The sequence below is a fragment of the Streptopelia decaocto genome (genome assembly GCF_964273445.1).
Source record: "Streptopelia decaocto genome assembly, chromosome: 7".
Taxonomy (NCBI): Eukaryota; Metazoa; Chordata; class Aves; order Columbiformes; family Columbidae; genus Streptopelia; species Streptopelia decaocto.
The window spans coordinates 1,239,224-1,258,741 of NC_138661.1; the positions used below are offsets into that span (position 1 = coordinate 1,239,224).

At 51.0% G+C, this 19,518-nt stretch overlaps 1 protein-coding gene across 1 annotated transcript; it reads right to left on the reverse strand.

The window, feature by feature from the left end:
- Positions 1-72: 72 nt before the first annotated feature.
- MIS18BP1 (MIS18 binding protein 1) lies at positions 73-18,887 on the reverse strand. The gene is made up of 16 exons (XM_082058340.1): positions 18,352-18,887; positions 16,632-16,757; positions 15,070-15,578; positions 13,484-13,560; positions 13,081-13,211; positions 11,450-11,540; positions 10,917-11,080; positions 10,272-10,438; positions 9,695-9,803; positions 7,330-8,295; positions 6,265-6,483; positions 3,989-4,131; positions 2,006-2,151; positions 1,330-1,411; positions 791-848; positions 73-595 (listed from the first exon to the last, which is right to left on the reverse strand). The coding sequence occupies exons 1-16, from the start codon at positions 18,827-18,829 to the stop codon at positions 498-500; spliced, it is 3,564 nt and encodes a 1,187-aa protein (XP_081914466.1). The 5' UTR covers positions 18,830-18,887; the 3' UTR covers positions 73-497.
- Between the last annotated feature and the right edge of the window lie 631 nt (positions 18,888-19,518).

Here is a 19,518-nt window from a genome sequence, read left to right on the forward strand (position 1 = left end):
GATGGAAACAGACCGATGGGTCACTCGGGAACGCTGCCATCCCCCCCCCACAGAATCCAGTGCACACAGGAGTAAAATAAGCTTGTCCTTTTTAATTACATACAGGAACTGTAAAAATTCAAACTCTCAGCAGAGAAAATGGGAATTGCTTTTTAATTAGTTACAGCCTACCATTATAAATTTATTGTACAGCAATATTTCATCTTAAGTGAATTAAACCTTGCCGGTACTTGGTGTCCAAGTACACTTCTGCCTCCCCCAGGACAAACGGGGTAGGGAAAGGAGGAGGCTGGGCAAGAAAGTGCCACTTTGTACACATGGAAAACGACAAACGTTGCAGGACAGGCAGCACGAGGAGAATGGTGTTAAAACACATAAAATCACTGCAGGTCAAGCTTAAACTCAACTCCACAGCAACACCACATCGGAGGGGTGGCCAGACCCCTTCGCTTCGCAGGAGGGGTGCGCAAGCGTTGAACTAATAACGTCCATGAAGTTCAGTCATCAGAAAAATAGGAATCGTCCTTTTCTTCACTGGATGAGTCTCCTGCCTCGGCCTCAAAGAGCTTCCCTACAACACTCGTCTCCTTCACTTCTGCAATAAGAAAAACGGGATTAGTGTGAAAAGAAGTCACAGAAGGTCCAAAAAGCAAAGACACTTGTGAGAAACAGACTGCAGAAAACTTATTAAATGCCCAGATTGTGGACACCAAACAAGGTGGTGGTGACGTGAAAGTGAAAGGGCCCGAAACGAAGGAGAAACAACAAGTACTTCACAACAGGTACTTACTGTGATCAAAAGTGAACCTGGTTCTGTGCGAAGCCGGCGTCCCGATCACAGCCCCGGCCTAGGGAAAGGACAAGAGGCTCGCTCAGAGCTGCTCCCGAACACGCGAACGGTGCGGCTGCCGCCCGCGCTAAAGCGGAGGCACAGCCCTGGTTCTGCCCCGGCGATCTCAGCTTTGCATGGGAGAGCCAGAAGAATTTCAGAACTCAGGATACCGGGGGAACAAATACATCAATTCAGGGACTCTGTGATACAGGTGAGAATTATTGTTTCCAGAATTATTGTTATCACAGAATTCAAGAGCAGTTAAATCCTGAAAAAAACCCATATATTTTATCCTGACAAGAAATAGCTCTTTTCTAATAAAAAGAAACTTTCTCCCAGAGCAATAGATACAAAATTCAGAAGTCTGGGGGTGCAGGGGAGGGTTCCTGTTTTCCATCCCAAACAGCCTGTGATCCCAGGATTCTTTTCCCCGCTGCTTGGTGACATTTTGCATCGCTAAGGCCCAACCAGGCGACATTCAAGCAAACCGGCATTACCGCCTTCTTGACGTTGTCCCAGGTGCCTCTGCTGCCCTGCGTGTTCTTCTGCATGCGGAACACGTGCCTGTCGTAATCGTTCCTGCAGGTGGAATCACAGGCGTCAGTGTGCGTGCCGCCTGCGCAATCGCTGGTACGGGCACAGGCGTTGCACGTACAGCTCTAATCCAGGACACAATTAGCATGACCATTAAAAACAGTCGTTGGTCAATTAAAGATAACAGCAGCTCCAGGTGTGTAATTAGATCACACGCTGGAACCCATCCTAAGTGTCAGACAAAGCTGTGTCACCTTCCCAGATGAAGCTCAGTTCATGTCTGTTAGGTAAAATGCCACTGACTCTGCAGGTTTCAAGATGATTCTGGTTTCAGTAAAGCCTGAAGCAATTGGGTTAATGGGTTAAGACTCAGAGCGGGCAGAGACCCCTCTGCTGAGCGGAAGCCCAAAGCGCTGGCGCTGTTGTTCCGGACCAGCCTTGGCTGAGGAGCTCAGAGGCTGCCAAAGGAAGCGCTGGCGCTGAGCATCCCCCGGGGAGCGTGGGATCTCCCGCGCGTGCTCTCGGTTGGGAACCGAACCGGGGTCCCGGTTCCAGGAGTGATCTTGCTCAGAAGACAAAAATCCGCCTTGAGGCAAAGGAGAAAGGCGAAGGTGGGCAGAGGCCAGCCCCAGCTCCTACCTGTTGATGGGCACCAGCATCCCGGGGCTGATGTGCTCGCACTGCGGGGTTTTCGCCAGGGAGAACACGGACGAGGCGGGTGTGATGGGGATGTCCGTGAGGGTGAAGACGTCATCGTTATCTTGGCTTCCCCGGAGCGTTGGCAACTACAAAGCCGCATCAGAGCAATCAGTGACTGTGCTGGAGAGGCTCCTGGCGCACCTGCCCCTGCGTGGCAGCAGGACACGGCCTCTCCGCCGCTGGAGCCCGGCTGCCACCCCTGCCCCTCACCAGGGTCCCTGACCCTATTCCCGCCATCGGCAGCTGCTCCGTTCCCTCACTTGAGTTGTTTTTGCCTCCAGCGCGCCCCTTGCGAGGCGCCGAGCGGGGCGCCAGGACACCACAGAGCAGCCAAATGGTGCCTCTGTCTCGCCCTCGATCCTCCTCCCGTTGATGCCCAACACCTTGCTGGCCTGTTCTGGCTGCTGCTGGACAGTTAGATAATTTCTGATTACAAGTATGAGCTAAAGCTGACCATTACTGCTCAGCAGGGTTCAGGATCACACTGTGAACTTCTGCTCCTTCCATTTTGAAGACAGAGAAGAACAGGAAAAGTTCAGAGAGGAGCGACAGAGGAGCAGAGCAGGTCCTGGGGAGGAGCTCCGCCCGGCCCTGGGACAGGACAAAGTCAGCAGGTGCAAGTTCAGAACAAATCAAAGATTGTGCTGCTTCGCACAGCAAATAATTCCGCCCACCACTCCTAAACACACAGGGTTCAGCTGCACCCCTCAGCACACGCTACACAGGGGGACAGTGTCTTGGGCACAGCTCAAGCTGGGCAACATGAATTGGACAGCAACAGAAAGGAGAACCCTTTGAACGCTGCCTGCAGCGGGATTCTGCCAGAAGAGGAGGCTCCTGCAGAACCCCTCTGCACAACCAGCAGCTGGCACACGGATGCCTCCACTCTTTCATAGCAAATCCGCTCACGCTACTCATGGGGAGTTGTCCATCGCACGCTGCAATTTACAGAAAGCAATGAAGATAGCACTGCTTAAATTCTGATTGTCCAACGAGCTACAACGTGCTTCTGGATGAATGTCAGAACCAGAAATGGGCTGCAGCTACCAAGAAAACCCACACAAGAACAACTGCATCGAGAGACGTACAGGCGCAGTTCGGAGTCCCCGGTGGGACCGAGGTGCTGGTGTTAATAGAGCTGGTCTGGTCAGGTAACAGCAAAACCAAAAGTGCATCACAGAACCCCAGAATGTGAGGGGTTGGAGGGCCCTGGAAAGCTCATCCAGTGCAATCCCCCCATGGAGCAGGAACACCCAGCTGAGGTTACACAGGAAGGTGTCCAGGCGGGTTGGAATGTCTGCACAGAAGGAGACTCCACAACCCCCCTGGGCAGCCTGGGCCAGGCTCTGCCACCCTCACCCCCAACAAGATTCTTCTCACATTTAAGTGGAACCTCCTGTGTTCCAGTTTGCACCCATCGCCCCCTGTCCTGTCACTGGTTGTCACCAGAAGAGCCTGGCTCCATCCTCCTGACACTCACCCTTTCCATATTGATCCCCAGGAATGAGTCCCCCCTCAGTGTCCTCTTGTCCAGCTCCAGAGCCCCAGCTCCCTCAGCCTTTCCTCACACGGGAGATGCTCCACTCCCTGCAGCATCTTGGTGGCTGCGCTGGACTCTCTGCAGCAGTTCCCTGTCCTGCTGGAGCTGAGGGGCCACAACTGGACACAAGATTCCAGGTGTGGTCTCCCCAGGGCAGAGCAGAGGGGCAGGAGAACCTCTCTGACCTACTGACCACCCCCTTCTAACCCACCCCAGGTCCCATTGGCTTCCTGGCCACAAGGGCCCAGTGCTGGCTCATGGTCACCCTGCTGTCCCCAGGATCCCCCCAATTCACAAGGTTTTACTGATGGAACTGAACCAGCAGACTTGCAAACGCCAACCAGAAAAGCACATCCACAGACAGACTGGTTTCCCAGGTTTACCTTTACTCTTCTGTTCTGAAAGGGCGTCGCAGTGAAAATGTCGTCATGGTTGTCCTTTGGCAAGTGGTCCAGGAAATCGCGCATCTGCTGCTTTCTTTTTAAGGTTCCCACTTTGGCAGTTATGGGAACCGGCTCTTTCTTATCTACGTGAATCAAAATATTAATTATTCTAGACAGCAGCTAGGTAACAGTTTTAAAACTGGCTAAGTACGATCACTGCTGGGGACACAGTTCATCTCTGCTTTGTGGAAATGTCTTGTAGTTTCTTTGTGACCCTTTGAGTTCTTATACAATTGTCCTGGTTTTGTTACAAACAGGTTTCTCTTGTAGTGAATGTGCCTGTCAGCTAAAGCTTCAGATCCGCTGCATTTTCCTGAAAGCCAGATCCATGTTGGGTAGACATAGCAATGGAATGCGAGGTCATGGATAAGGATGGATGGACATCTCGGGAGAGGGGCAACGAGAAACAGGTGACCAAAAACTGACCAACCCAGTATAACATCCCATTCACCTGATACTTCATAGAAAAGTGGGAGACCATGAGGATCTCGTCCCTTTTCCTTATGGCGACATTAGCAGAGGACCTTGCGAGTCGTCCCTGCGAACCGAGGCCAGGGACAGACTGAATCCAGCTCCGGTTGGCTGCAGAGTCCAGTCCAGGACTTCGGCTGCCGGCTCTGCAGTTGCCGGCACTTTCCAGATTGGTTTGTAGTTTGTATTAGGGAGAGGCGTCCGAGGATTGGAGGAAAGCAAATGTCACTCGTCTTCAAAAAGGGCAAGAAGGAGGACCCGGGTAATTATAGACCGGTCAGCCTCACCTCTGTCCCTGGGAAACTGATGGAACGGCTTATCCTTGGTGCCATCTCAAGGCATATCAAGGAGAAGAGGGTTATTAGGGGCAGTCAGCATGGCTTTACCAAGGGTAGGTCATGCTTGACCAACCTCATAGCCTTTTATGAGAATGTAACAGGGTGGATGGATGATGGCAGAGCGGTGGATGTGGTCTACCTCGACTTCAGTAAAGCCTTTGACACAGTCTCCCACAGCATCCTCACAGCTAAGTTGAGGAGGTGTGGTCTAGACAATAGAGTAGTGAGGTGGATTGCAAACTGGCTTAGGGAGAGAAGCCAGAGAGTGGTAGTCAATGGTGCAGAGTCTAGTTGAGGCCAGTATCTAGTGCAGTGCCTCAGGGGGCAGTACTGGGGCCAATACTATTCAATATATTCATTAATGATTTGGACAAGGGAATTGAGCATACTATCAGCAAGTTTGCTGGTGACACCGAGCTGGGAGGAATGGTGACACTGGAAGCTGTGCTGCCATCAGAGACCTGGACAGGCTGGAGAGCTGGGCGGGGAATAACCTGATGAAATTTAACAAGGGCAAGTGTAGAGTCCTGCATCTGGGCAGGAACAACCCCAGGTTCCAGTACAGGTTGGGAAATTACATATTAGAGAGCAGTGTAGGGGAAAGGGACCTGGGGGTCCTGGGGACAGCAGGGTGACCATGAGCCAGCACTGGGCCCTTGTGGCCAGGAAGCCAGTGGTACCTGGGGTGGGTTAGAAGGGGGTGGTCAGTAGGTCAGAGAGGTTCTCCTGCCCCTCTGCTCTGCCCTGGGGAGACCACACCTGGAATCTTGTGTCCAGTTGTGGCCCCTCAGTTCCAGCAGGGCAGGGAACTGCTGGAGAGAGTCCAGCGCAGGGCAACGAAGATGCTGCAGGGAGTGGAGCATCTCCCGTGTGAGGAAAGGCTGAGGGAGCTGGGGCTCTTTAGTTTGGAGGAGACTGAGGGGTGACCTTATTAATGTTTATAAATATATAAAGGGTGAGTGTCAGGAGGATGGAGCCAGGCTCTTCTCAGTGGCAAACAATGATAGGACAAGGAGTAATGGGATCAAGGTGGAACACAAGAGGTTCCCCTTAAATTTGAGAAAAAACTTCCTGGTGAGGGTGGCAGAGCCTGGCCCAGGCTGCCCAGGGAGGTTGTGGAGTCTCCTTCTGTGCAGACATTCCAACCCGCCTGGACACCTTCCTGTGTAACCTCAGCTGGGCATTTCTGCTCCGGGGGAGGATTGGACTGGATGATCTTCTGAGGTCCCTTCCAATCCCAAACATACTGTGATACTGTGATTTATGACACACTTCAAGCTCTGCCACATAACTCTGTACTACAGCAGATAACCTTCTTCGCTACTGGGCCCTGATGTGTCTTTGTGTCTGTATCTCCCGTTACATAATAAATATAACATTATAAATTATTTAAAGACAGCAACATACCCAGAACCAAGATGTCGGTACTTTTCTGTTCTTTTTTTTCTGAAGCGGTGGTTTTCTTGGCGCGTGGTTTGGTTCCCTTTGCCTGCTGTTCTTCCACGTACTTGTGGTGGCATTCCTGGGCGGAGCGGGAGCCCACCGCCATGGCCACCTCCACCCAGAAGCCCTTCTTGTGCTTTGGGAACGCAGCGACGGCCCTGCCGAGAGAACAGAGCCACAACGCTCGTCACGCCGGGGACCCCGCGCTGCTGCCACGGGAAACACACAGGGACCGGCTGCCCCCCCGGGGATCACTGCAGGGCTTCGGTGAAAGAGACTTCCCAGATCATCCAGTCCAACAGCTACCCCAGCACTGCCCCATGTCCTGAGAACCTCATCTGTCCAACCCTGCAGCACTGCCCTGGGCAGCCTGTTCAATGCCCCACAGCCCTTTGGGGAAGAAATTGTTCCCCAGATCCAACCTCAACCTCCCCTGGTGCAACTTGAGGCCGTTTCCTCTGCTCCTGGCGCTTGTTCCTGGGGAGCAGAGCCCGACCCCCCTGGCTCCAAGCTCCCTTCTGGCTGTTGGATGTGAGTCTTGTCCCTGGTGTCTTATCCAGGTGCTCTAAAAGTTTCCTGGAATGATTTAAGCTAACGGCTCACAAGACAAACTTCCCCCTTATTAGTAGCAGATGCCCCCCATCCCGCAAAACATGAGCTCGTCGTGCCTTTTCAGGTTTCTAATCTAAAGGAAACAACCCAAATATGGTCATTTTATTACTTAACGCATATATTAAATACCACCCAGTAGCTTAAGGAATTGGACAATGCATTAACTAAAAATGTTTGCAGTTAATCTTCCCTTTGCAAGACTCAAATACATAAGCATGTCATGTTTAACATTTTTTCCTGTTAGGGAGACAAGATGCTACCTCTGGCTTACCATCTTTTTTTCTAATTTGTTAACAAAATTTATTTTGCAAAAGGGAGTTAAAACGTAAAGGAAAACTTAGAAATAAGGTGAAAGAGGCCGAATCTGACACTCCAAACCCAGCCCAGCAAACCTTGCCGTACGTTACACCTCCTGACGGCCGAGGGAACCTCTGCCCTGTGAGCACGGAGCAGCCACTTGCCTGTAGAGCTTCTGCAATTCCTTTTCAGACCAGCCATCAGTTGCCCTTGGAAAAGGTGCAGAATTCCCTAGAATTCTTTCCCTCTCGGGTTTTCTTGCTTCTGCTGCTGAGGACTTGGCATTCTGAGAAACTTGACCATTTAGGTTTTTATCAGCTACTTTTGAATTCCTTTGTTTTGTTTGAGATTGCTCCTCATCGGCTTCAGACTCCGTGTCAGACTCCAGCAGCCTCAGATGGTGGAACCTGCCTCTTGCCATCCTCGCGCTCCCGGGCGGGCGGGAGGCACTGGACTCGCGGGCAGGTGCGTTCCCTTCCCGCGCAGGGGAGCGGCGGGCGGCGCTGGGCGCGCTGGCGGGCGCTTTCCCTTCCCGCGCAGGGGAGCGGCGGGCGGCGCTGGGCGCGCTGTCCCTCGGCGGCGCGGGGCAGGAGCCACCGTGGTGCGGGCCTGTGCTCTGCTCACCCCACACCCTGCGTGTGTCCCCCCGGGAGCTGCCACCGGTTGAGGAAGGTTGCGAGTTTTGAGTCTCTTTTCGAAATAAAGGTTTATTTTTCCTTTTGATAGCCAGTGGGATGTCTTCGCTGGATTCCTCTTCCTCATCTCTGCTTGACAGTTCTGGTAAACGCTTGTCCTGACGTTGTTTGGCTGACCTCAAGGAGTACTTGTAAGCCTGCTGATACATGGTCAGGTCTCCATGTCCTGTTCCTCTCTTCTCCTTTGTCATTCCCCTTCTGCTGTTAGAGTTATGTTTGTTTAGTACTGCAGTACTTGAGGGAGTCAGCTTAGCAGAAAGCTGCCATTTAGTTTTTGTACTATTGACTGCATCTCCACTTCCGTCATCATCTGAAATTAAGCGCCTGGGCTTCCTGCTTCCAGCAGACTTGTTTGGTCGTTGGGAACTTACTCCTTTTTCACTGCTTTGCCCTGAAAGAGAGGAGCTCAGAGTCATATCGCACCTGGCAAGGTAAATTCACTGTGTGTGTAACACGTCCCGCGGTCTGTGTGCTCCGTGGGCAGCGGGGCTGAGCGGCACGGCCGGTAACCGCACACAGGGTTAGCGTGAGCGCGGGGAGGCTCGCTGGGAACAGCTGGGACAGGTGAACTAAGCACTGTGTCCCTCTGAAATGGCCAAATGGCACTGAAGAGACAAAGTGGGGACGTGAGGAAACGTTCCATCACGTCTGTACACGTAGCACGGGTTGTGTGCGGCCCGTTTCCACAGAGCCACCTGCCAGCAGCCGCGAGCTCTGCCGTGCGCTGGGCTGTCCTGTGCGGGGACAGCAGCTGCGCCCAGCGATCCGGGGGGTCCTTCCAACTCTGTGGTTCTAACTCATTTCTGCTGTTAAGGGAGCTCCATAACTTTACCAAACATGAGAGAGGAAAACCAGCAGCCAGCAAAGCTTCCTGAGACCACTGCCCTCTGTTCCCATCGTGTGTCTCGGAAGGATTAAGTGAAGCTCTGCTGCCCTGGTGTACGCTCCTGTGTGCTTGGGATTACACCCTTCAGGACACAGACACGGCAGCGTGTCCCGGCACTCGAGAAGCAGAGAAAATCCATTCCCACGGGACTCTGACAAGGAGGACGCATCCTGACCCCACCTGTAGCGCTGAGCTCCCCCTGCACAGTTCGGGACAGGCTGCCTCCCCCGCTGCAGCAGTCAGGATTATCGAGGCTACAGAAGGGAACGTGGAAGTACTGGGCAGATAGGGAATAAAACAGTGAACACAAAACGTTGTTGAAATGCTGTGGCTGAGGTTGAGCAAACATCAGCATCCCAAAAGCTTTGCTTGTGCCACAAAGGGCTTTTCTGCGGGAAACATTGCAGTTGCTTTAAAAGAGAAACTTCTGCTTTATATTTACATTGTTTTCAGGGTTCCGTCATTCCCCAAATCTTTTTAAAAATCAAGGTTTTAAAACTGTTAACACACTTTTTTGCCCACACAGGCACTTTGTGTACTGTAATTCATGCAGTGTAGAGGCAGAGCCCAGCTCAGCGGCGCGGTGAACGCGGCGGGCTCCGAGATCCGCAGGAGCTGCCAACAATCACAATCCTTTCATTTCAATTGCTGCCCAGAAATCTGCGTGTTCCCGTTGTGTAAATAAAGAAGTGATTTACAAGCTTCGTTTATATTTGGAGCTGTAGCACTAGGAAACCAGGCATCGATGCTACTCTGATAAATCTTCATAGAAGAAGCAATCGACCATTTAAAGATTTAAATAGTTTCTTTGCACTAACGGGACACCACCATCCTGCTCTGGCACCCAGCTCGTAATCCCACCGATTCTTGTCAATAACTTGAAAAAAAACCACAATTTTTTTACCTTTACTTCGGCTTTTTGGTCTTTCTTCCATTGCCCTCATTACGTGCTTGCTTTCTTTCTTCTTGGAGTCGGAGCCGGTCTTTTTTTGGGATCTTTCACTACTAAACATCTTCAAAACAGAACAATTTAATGTAAACCTCTGCAAGGTTACACATCAAGCTCTGAAAAAGCCAAATGGTTTCAGCATTGGGAGGTTCCCAAGTCACTTCCACTGCCCGGTACGTACGGACACAGGTGTTCACACAAACACATGCAACCAAAGCTACTCGGCCGCATTCCCTTTCAAGTTTAATACTCTAAACCACAACTGAAAAATATCTATGTATTTATCTTCCAAAAATACCTGTATTTTATCCAGAAGTAATTCCCCATTATCTCCATTTTACAGACAACAATGATTATCTGGTCATACAGAGATTAAGACTATCTGGGTTTTCGTTTTAAAATGTTTTAATAATGTTTTCAAGATTTCCTGCCTCTTCAGTTCCTTGTAAGAGCTGGACTCTTTCTGTTAGATACCAGGTTTATTCATTGTATTTAAGATACATTGGAGTAACAATATGGAAAATGATCTTACCATGCTCAAATAATCTACTCCTCCTTTCTCTATAGTAACATTTAGTTGCTGATCCACGAGCTCACGTTGCCCACACCAGAAACTTAACGGTGGTTTAACAAGGCGGCCGCTACGCGTGTAAACTCTGTCTGGGTCACTGGACACTAATTTGTGGTTTGGTGTCGTATCTACAAGAGAAGAACACAAACAAACAAGTTTTCTCCCAAAGAGTGTACTGAAAACTCCGGTTTGCAGGCTTCACGAGCCCAGGAGCAGCACTGCATTTAATCCAGCTCATCTGCGCCAACTGTGTGGGACACGTAAAACTTACTACAATGTTCTGTTGTGCTTTTCAAAGTGTTCAAGCCAGAAAGAAGTCCAAGTTAAACCCCAAAGCTACTCGTGTCCCTAGGAAAGCCAGGATTGCATTATAGGGCAAAGAAACAAAGGTGCATCATTGGGCTATCGCTTTACAACCCTTTCCTCTGGAAACAAAGCCAGCATAATTAATTCTTCCACAATCCATCCATCTCCAGCTGTTTTTTTCACTCCCTGGGCCTTAACTATGGCAAAACCATGGACACGCCATAAAATAAACCTGCCAGGGAAAGCAGCTTTCAGAAAAGCCAGCCCTTCTTCCAAAGAAAAGGGTTATTAAATACTCACAAGCATTCTCATTGTAGCCTGGCAGCACTTCATAGGTGGTGTTCCTGATCTCAGCTTTCTTTGCTCCTCTTGCTAAATCTTCTGTATGTTTCAACACAGAGGGACCCACCTCCAAGTCCATGTCTTCATTTTCATCCTCACTACTATTCCGTTTCTGTTCTTTCCTAATGATTTGGAGTTTAAGGAAGGAAATAAGAAACATGTGGAGCAGCTGTCCTTTAACAACAGAGTAACTCGGCCACGTCCCCAGCGCGCAGTGTCCCTGTGCCCACACACACGGAGCCGCCACAGCGGCCAAGCCCTTCGCTTGTGTTCGAGGTGGTGTAAGACACACCAGAACAACACCAAACCAGCGTCATGAAGAACGTGAAAGCGTGGCCTTCCGAAGCAGCGGCAGGATTAGCCTGGCACGTAGTCTTCACGTACACATCTACGATCTTTTGTATTCCCCTAGCATAGTGCTCTTCAAAAGCAAAATCTCAATAACTACTTGAAAGAAAACCACAATGGAACAGAATCTCCGAAGAAATTACCTTCTCCTCTGCTCAAGTAGCTCCTCAACGTATTCCTTCCACTTCTTGGAAAACCCAAATAAAAATTTTTTGGTGAAACGGTAGGGAAATCCTGTTTGAAACAGAAGCAGCATTAGCGGTAGCTGAGCAATATGTTTAATCAGCAAGGGTAGAATTACCATCCAGCAGGACGAGGGGTTGTAAGCACCTCAGAAGCTCACTACGTCTTTAACACTAGGAGGAGATGGGCTCCCCCAGCCCAGGAGAGGAATGTACTTGTGAGGGGAGTCGTGCACACAGGAGTCAACCAAGGGGCCGTTCATTACAGGTACATCAGAGTATCCAGCAACAGTATTATAAACCTGGGAAGTTCCTGAGGTAGCACAGGTACAGCAGAACGACTCTCGTCTTGTCTCTGAAATGGGGAAACAACCCTACAAACCAATGGTTGTGCTTGTCTTTGGTTTCCCTTGTGATTCATGTATCACTATTGAATCTGTTCATGGTATTTTCCACACGGACCCCAACACGGTTTTGTGTGTTGGGGATGCTGGGAGCGAGGGCGAGCAGAGGAGGGTGTTTTGCCATAGTGCCAAACCCGAAGATCAGAGGAACTGACCATTAACTCTAGGGCTCTGGAAACCTCTGCAGTACTTGAGCCCCTCTGCTCACAAGTCTGATCGTCACTCTTCCTCCTCAGAACAGTAAAATACAAACAAGTATTTACCAGAGGAATTAATAAAAACCATTTCAAGCCAGAGAGCAGCTAAGGCAGGAATTTATCAGAATGCAGCCCAGTACTGCAAATGAGAAGAAACCAGAGTCGCAGACACATCTTTGGATGCCTCGTGCTGGACCTGGAAGAGCAGAAAGCGCGTATCTGCTCATTTAAAGAGCGCGATCATGCACAACGTGCACCTGTGTTAAGGCAAGTGCTATGCCATCCATGCCACGGGTGATCTGCACCTTCCTAGCCCTGCCTGTGAGCACGAACAAGGCAGCTCCTTACTAGTGAACATGACAGAATGCAAGAAAAACAGAATAAAGCCTGACCTTCCTTTAGCTTTGTGTGTAAATTAAAGTTCCTATAAAATTCCACAAGCTTCAAAACAACCTGAAGCAGGAAGTTTTGCTGGATTTGGTATAACATACCACTTAGACCCTAAAGATGGATCAGTATACCAAATTCTAAAGCACTGACACAATAACCAGTCTGTCTCCAAACGGAAACTCCACGTGCCCTTGCAGGGCTGGTCGTTAATTACTGAATAGTAAGAGACAGAATGCGAACACCAGAGTCATTTCAGTAGTGTATAAACAATCCTTATTTGAATGTCTTAGCGTTATTTAAATGCCAGAAGATTGACCAAAATTACGTAGGGTCAATCTTAATTGAAAAAAACAACACGTTTCTTTACAATAATGTGTTCATTGGCCAGGTTCGTGCTGGGAAAGCCCTCTGAGTGCAGCTCCCTACCAATGCCAGCTACAGTGAACATGAGACGGCCTTGAGGAACCTGATCTGGAGTCGCTGAAACCCCACCGAGCCCAACTGGCAGGAGAAGACGAACCGTTCACCTCAGCGGTGAGTCCAGTCATTGATCTACAGCCCTCCTCGGTCTGTAGTGCTACATTAAGAATCATCTTCTTACCCTCCTTCCGCATCGAAGCCAAATCCATCCTGCCCTGCAGCAAGTAGACATTGCCGGATGAGGTTTTCACTTGGTTGTAACTTATGCGTTCTACAATCGCATTACTGTGCCAAGTCATGTTTTTCCTATCTCTAAGAAAAGATAACAAGAGGAACAGAATTAAAACATGGTTTTCATAAAAGACAGAATTTAAAACTGGAATATTGATATTCCACATGAGACTGGCAGTGTTACACGTTTTATGAATGGCACAGACAGTGGCGGGATGCACCAGGTTGTCTTTTCTCAGCCTCCAACAGTTAGTGAGATACGGCAAGAGCCCGAGTCCAGAGCCGCAGCCCCGGGCGGCAGAGCCTGCGGAGCCCCCGCTCAGACGCCCAACACCCACCCCGTGGGAACTTACTTGCGCTTTCCTTCAACACATATTGCAGTGTTACCATCCATCACCTTAATTCTCCAACTCGTCAGGCAGACAGCTTTCTGTTACCAAAAACAAAACAAAGAGTCATTTTTCAATCAGGCTAAGCTATGCAACATCAGCAAGCAAGATAAAAATTAACTCATTTATAACTTAAGATATTTAGGCACCATTGCCCAGACCAGAAAAACTGAAATTAACCGTTAAACACGTAAATGTTGAAGCACAATCAAGCTGGAGTCTGACGCACAAGTGAAGACAGGGATTTAAATGATAGAAACTTTTGAGTAATTAAATGGTGACTTTCAGAAGCCAAAGCAATTGGCTGAGGCCTCTATCCAAAAAGCTCCTCACAAAAACACCAACCCTGTGCCACACCTCTCGTCATCTGTCCTCCCTTCCTGCTCAGGAAAAAAGTTACCCATGAAAAATAAAATGTATTTATTAGCTGCATTATTGTTAAAATTTGGTATTGAAATGGCCGTATCTGATATTGCGAAGTACCAGCACTCCCGGAGCTGTGGTACCTCCACTTTGCATTGAAGTGCCAGGAAGCCAGTTGCACTTGAGCTGCAGTTTGGAAAGCTCTGTATGAAACACATTACTTTGTTTTAAAAAAAAGCTGATCAGAAAACGATCTTTTAACATCTGAAACTATGGCTATTTCTCCTCACAACTTCAGTTACTAAACTCCAGCTCCTTGCTGTAATGACGTCTGCCTTTTGACCATGGAGGATTTACCCCTGCCTGAGGGCCGGTACCAGACCTGCGCTGCCCAATAACAATTCCTGCAGCATCCTCTACTCAGCTAGAAATCTTTAATGTTAATGGATATCTGCTCCTTATCTAAAGAAAAGCTCAGCAGAGCTGAGTTACCAGCAACGGTAACTTTTTTAATTTTTTAATACAGGAAAACGTATCAAACATGCTTGACAACGGTGAGGCAGAACAAAGCAATTGACTTGCTTAACGAGAACTAAATAATTAACTTGTTTAACTTGTGGAGGACTGCGACCCCACGGATTTCCCCAGGGAACAGAGGGAACGCAGCCCTGGGAAGGTGCTTCCCCAGCCTCAGAACCCCTGCCCGCCCGCAGATGCAGCGAGGGAGCTGCAACGCTGCCAACATGTACCGGACCAAAACCATCTGCAGAGCGCTCTCTTGGGAAAACGTTCTTGGCCCACTTAATTTAACAGAAGCTTGGATGTTCCGTAGGAAAGCCCAGACTTCATCTCACGATGGGCTGTACGGATGCAGCTCAGTTTAGAACCGTGCCCAGGCTACCGCTAGGAAAGATCTCTCCTTGGCTTTGTGCTGACCAGGAGCTGGACTGCCCAGCGACTTGGTTCATGACCATCACACCAACACAGGGCAATTAACACATTAAAGAGATGGGGAAAACAAACCCTTTTGATGAGAAAGCATTTACCAGTACAATCTGATAATGTAATGGTTTGTTCTCTTCTGAGCGCTCGCTACTTTTGACAAGAAAAGAAGAAAGAAACCGCAACTCCGAGCTGCAGCAGCCCACAGGAACACGTCAATGCCCTAAAGCACGAAGCTCTCCCACCTCTTTGTCTGCTTTCCCAGCAGCAGGGTCTGTGTGAGTCTTGTCCACAGGCACCTCGCAGCCTCTTTTCGGCTTTTCCTTCCTCAGAACATGGGCTTTGGAAGCAGAGAGCGCAATGGCACACGAGCACTGAGAGGCCTTTGCAGAATTAGTCTCCAGTGTCTTTTCTACTCCGTGAGCCGCTTCCTTATTACTTGGCCGCAACTCTCTTCTGTCTTGACGAGGTTCAGCACGTTTTGCTTCTCCATGTCCCCGCCTTTCTTCTAACCAATTCCCATTCTTAAAATGGGGGGAGTTTAAAGTCGCAAAATCAGTCACTGTATTTTGAGACATCTCATCATCAGCATCCACTGATTCTATGAGGAAATTATCCTGCTCATCCTTATTAGCGGCCCCATGTTCTGTAGGATCCTCCCTGAGCTGCTCAGCAACAGCAGATGTGACAAACGGCTTTTCGGCGGCTGTGGAAGGAGGAATGTTCTGCTTGACTGGGTCTGAAGGCGTTGGATCTGCACAATAAAAAACCAAAAAGTAATAGCAAAGTAGACAGTGATATTTGAGAATTAATAAAGATACCCTGATAAGTTGCTCCATTTTTAATCAGAGATTATATTGATTAGCAATACAACTGTGAGAGCACTACCTATTGCAATTGTTAACGTTAACAGCGAGCCGCTCTTTGGGTTTGTTCGGACTAGTGTTTCCTCACCACGGGATCGACACTCCTGCTCTTAAGGTCTTATCCCACTTTTCCCTGAAACCAAGCTAGCACACACCATATCCATTAACAGTACATCTTTACCAGTCTTCCTGTCTTTTCTCGAACGAACCCTCCTTGCAGAACAACAACAACGCTTTCATGAAAACAAACATCACATAAAATTCCCACCTTTACAGCCCTCAGGATCTGGGCTTCTGGCCGTGCGGCTGCTGGGCCAGGAGCTACAAGCGCTGGGGGTTGAGTTTTCAGGTAAACTAAGATCAGTTTTGAAGCTGAACACTGTGGATTTTGGCATGTGTCATTTTCTCCATCAGCATTTGTGAAACTGAATTACAGGACACATGCATACACAGGGTTGCTATCAAATAACTATATGAAAAAAAACAAATACTAGAGAACTTCTCACAGAACCAAACCTTTCGTCTTTATGTATTAAAAGCTAAAATAAAAAAAAGAGTGGCAAATAAGAGGTTTAGGATTTTTCCAGCAGGTTTCACATTGAAATGGCAGAGTGTTGCACCGGGTCTCTGAGGAGCTCTGAGCGGCTCGGGAGCCCGCGGGCAGGCGGCTTTCGATAGCAGAGACCGAGCGCCCAACGGGCTGAGGACGGCGAGCATCAAGGGCAGAGCCTGCGGCCTAAACCGGAGCTAAACCGAGTCTAATGCCACCTCTGGGTTTGCAAAGGCACACTTGCAGGTTTCTTGCTCCATTTTCCACTGCACGCAGACAACAAAGAAAGAAGAGTGATGCTCTGCCAAAGCATGCTGGAGATCTGACACAAGAGCAGAGACCCTGAAGGCAAGGGAGCGTTTGAGGCATTTTTAAGAGCAATACCAAGTACCTTTTTGTTGCTGCTGCAGTTTCCGCTTTACACGCAAGAAGAACTTCTGAGGGGATTCCATTAAAATTGGGTCTGTGGCCAGTGCTTTTCTGGTTTGCTTCTTAAGAATCTGAGTGCAAAATAATTCTGGAAAATAACAATACGAAAACAAACAAACAAATCTTTGAATTTGGGGGAGAAAAACATCTTCATGTAGGGAGCAAGGAAAGCAAAGCACACGCTGCATAAGATACTAAATTCCATTGTACAACATGTTTTCTTGTCTTTCCCAAGAGGGATGTGCAATACAACGTTTCCCTTTTCACCGGGGGTGAGCGGTCACCTGAGCTGCATGGGAGCGAGCAACACCCTCAGGTGTGTGTGTGCACGTCTGGCGTCACCCAGCCTGCAGAACCAACAGGAGTGTGGAGGTGCCTGGGTCGGTACCCGGGGCTGCCCTGACCCAGGTGCAGAACCCTGCACTTGGCCCTGTTGACCCTCACAGACCCACCCCTGGGGCTTGTCCAGGTCCCTCTGGGTGGATCCCGTCCCTCAGGTGCGTCACCCGCAAACGCGCTGAGGGAGCCCTTGATCCCACCGTCTGTGCCCCTGATGAAGATATCAACCAGTACTGGTCCCAGTGTGGACCCGAGGGACGCCACTTGTCACTTGTCACGATCTGTCCCATGACCTGACCAGGCACAGAGGTGAGGCTGACGGGTCTGTAATTCCCGGGGTCCTCCTTGCTCCCTTTTATTAAAAATAGGGTGCGATGTTTTCCTTTTTCCAGTCACCATAATAATGGCTTAATCTCATTTTTATTGCCTCCAACACAAGTGGTTTTGCATTGCAGCAAGATTTTTTCACATCTAACCATAAAACGAGGGCACTGCCAGCTCCGTAACTGCGAGTTCTGCTGAGAGCAACTCGATAACCCCAGTGAAGGCTGCGCACAGCTGCCTGTGCCAGGGCCCAGGTAAGACAGGCTGAGCAATCAGCCCAGTTCTCTGCAGTTCGGTCTTAAAATGAACGCACACAAACCCCCACCCAAAACTGCATGACAGAAGTTTGGTACATGAGGTTCCTGGGTACCGTATTTCAAACGGGAATACATGGAGCAGCAAAGCAGAACCTTTCTGATGAACCAGCCAATGTGCCAGTGGGCCTGTTCACAGCATGACAATAACAGCAGCACGGCAGCCGGGCAGAGGAGGATGTGCTGAGAGTCCCAGCGTGGAGCGCCCGGGAAACACCCCCGAGGGATTTCAAACCCCAAACTATTCTTCCACGAACCTCTCTCCTCCCTATATTGACTGCATGGAGTAGTTAAGCTAGTTAAAGATTTTTTTTTTTTTAACTTATAAAGTACAATTCTATTTTTCAAGATGTTGCAAAAACGCAATCCCATTCATGAAAAGAACAGAGGGAAGAGTTAAAGCCAGACTGAGCAAGAGAGAGAATACCAGGGAAGGGAAACTTCTGAGGCAAATAAAGGCGAAGGGAAATCAACTACGGTACACACACATTTCAGCGTTTAACCTCCCCCACGGAAACATCAAAAGAAGTAATCCCAGCCACGTGCAGGAGAAACAACACCTATACCGATAACTTTTTTAAACTATGAACACACACCGGCTGCTTTTCACTGCCCCTGGAGGAACCGCAAGCGACATGCAGAGGAAGCCGCTGCGAGCCGAGCGCTCAACACGGAGAGACTGCGCGGAGAACCACGGGCACGCACCTTGCCCCGCGGGGGCGCGGGGGTCCCGCCCGCCCTGCGCCCCGGGCCGGGGCTGCCGCGGGGCCCGCTGGGCGGCCCCGGGCGTCAGGATGGAGTCGGCGCTGCAGCCGCCGGGCGGTCCGCGCTCCCGCCGCCGCGCGGCCTGGGCCTTGAGCCGCTGGAACACCTTGGCCGGGGACTCGTGCGCCGCGGGCTCCCCGGCGCGGCGCTTCAGCCGCCGCTCGGCGCCGGGGCTCAGGTAGGCCCGGAGGACGCTGGCATCCAGCCGCTCCCACCCGGCCCCGCCGCCCGCCGGCTGCCGCGCATCTCCCGCCGCTCCCCCGGCGCCGCTCTGCCCGCGGCCCTCCGGCTCCGGGCCGGCCTGCGGGGCGCCCGGGCATCTCAGCAGCTCCTTCAGCGGGGTCAGCGTGTCGGCGGCGACGCTGCTGAGGGACACGGAGCGGCACGGCAGCTCCCGCCGCGCCGCGGTCCCGCTCATCGCGCACAGCCCAGCCCGCCCAGCGGCGCCCCCGCCCCGCGCCGCCAAGATTCGAGCGGGGCCGCCGCACCCGGATTGGCCGCCAGGGCCCGTGGCGTCACTGCCCGCGCGGGCCGCCAGCACCCGCGCGGGGGGAAGCGCTGCCGAGCGGAAGTTGAGGTAAAGTTGCGGAAGAAGGCGACGGTACAGGAGGTGGGGCAGCGCCGCCCCCCGCGGCGGTGGTTCGGTCCGCCGCGCGCCGTGGCCGTTGGCGGCAGCGGCGGTGCTGGGGCGGCATCCCGGAGCCGCGTTCCCGGTGCCCGGAGCCGCGTTCCCGGCGCAGGGGCGAGCACAGCGGGGCTGAGCGGAGGGTGAGCCGGGCGGGGGCTCTGCGGGAGCTGTGTCTCCCTCAGCCCGGCTCTGGCGTCTGCTCAGCCCGGCTGTGTGTGAGCGTTGCCCGAGCGCCGCCCCGCCGCGGTCGGACGGGATGGGGAGACACGGAGCGCGGCGCTGCGGGGCTCCCGCTCCGCAGAGCAGAGCCGCACGCCGTGTGCGCACCGGAGCTCGGAGCGTTCGGCGCAGCGGGAGCCCCCGTAGGTGTTCAAAAGGCAGCGGTACATCAGTGCGTAACTGTGGTGTAAACGGGGCTGCAATCAGAGCTCTGAAAGCGGGCACGCTGCTGTCTGTCCCAGGAGACACACCGCGGGGTG

Excerpts from the sequence above, each read along its gene's own strand:
- MIS18BP1 (XM_082058340.1), bottom strand. The coding sequence starts at position 18,829 with ATGAGCGGGACCGCGGCGCGGCGGGAGCTGCCGTGCCGCTCCGTGTCC. Across the intron at positions 10,439-10,916 it reads AGGCTACAATGAGAATGCTT|ATACGACACCAAACCACAAA; the intron begins GTGAGTATTTAA and ends CTTCTCTTGTAG. Across the intron at positions 6,484-7,329 it reads GGGCAGAGGTTCCCTCGGCC|CGTTGTGGCTCTGTTCTCTC; the intron begins GTCAGGAGGTGT and ends CGGCGTGACGAG.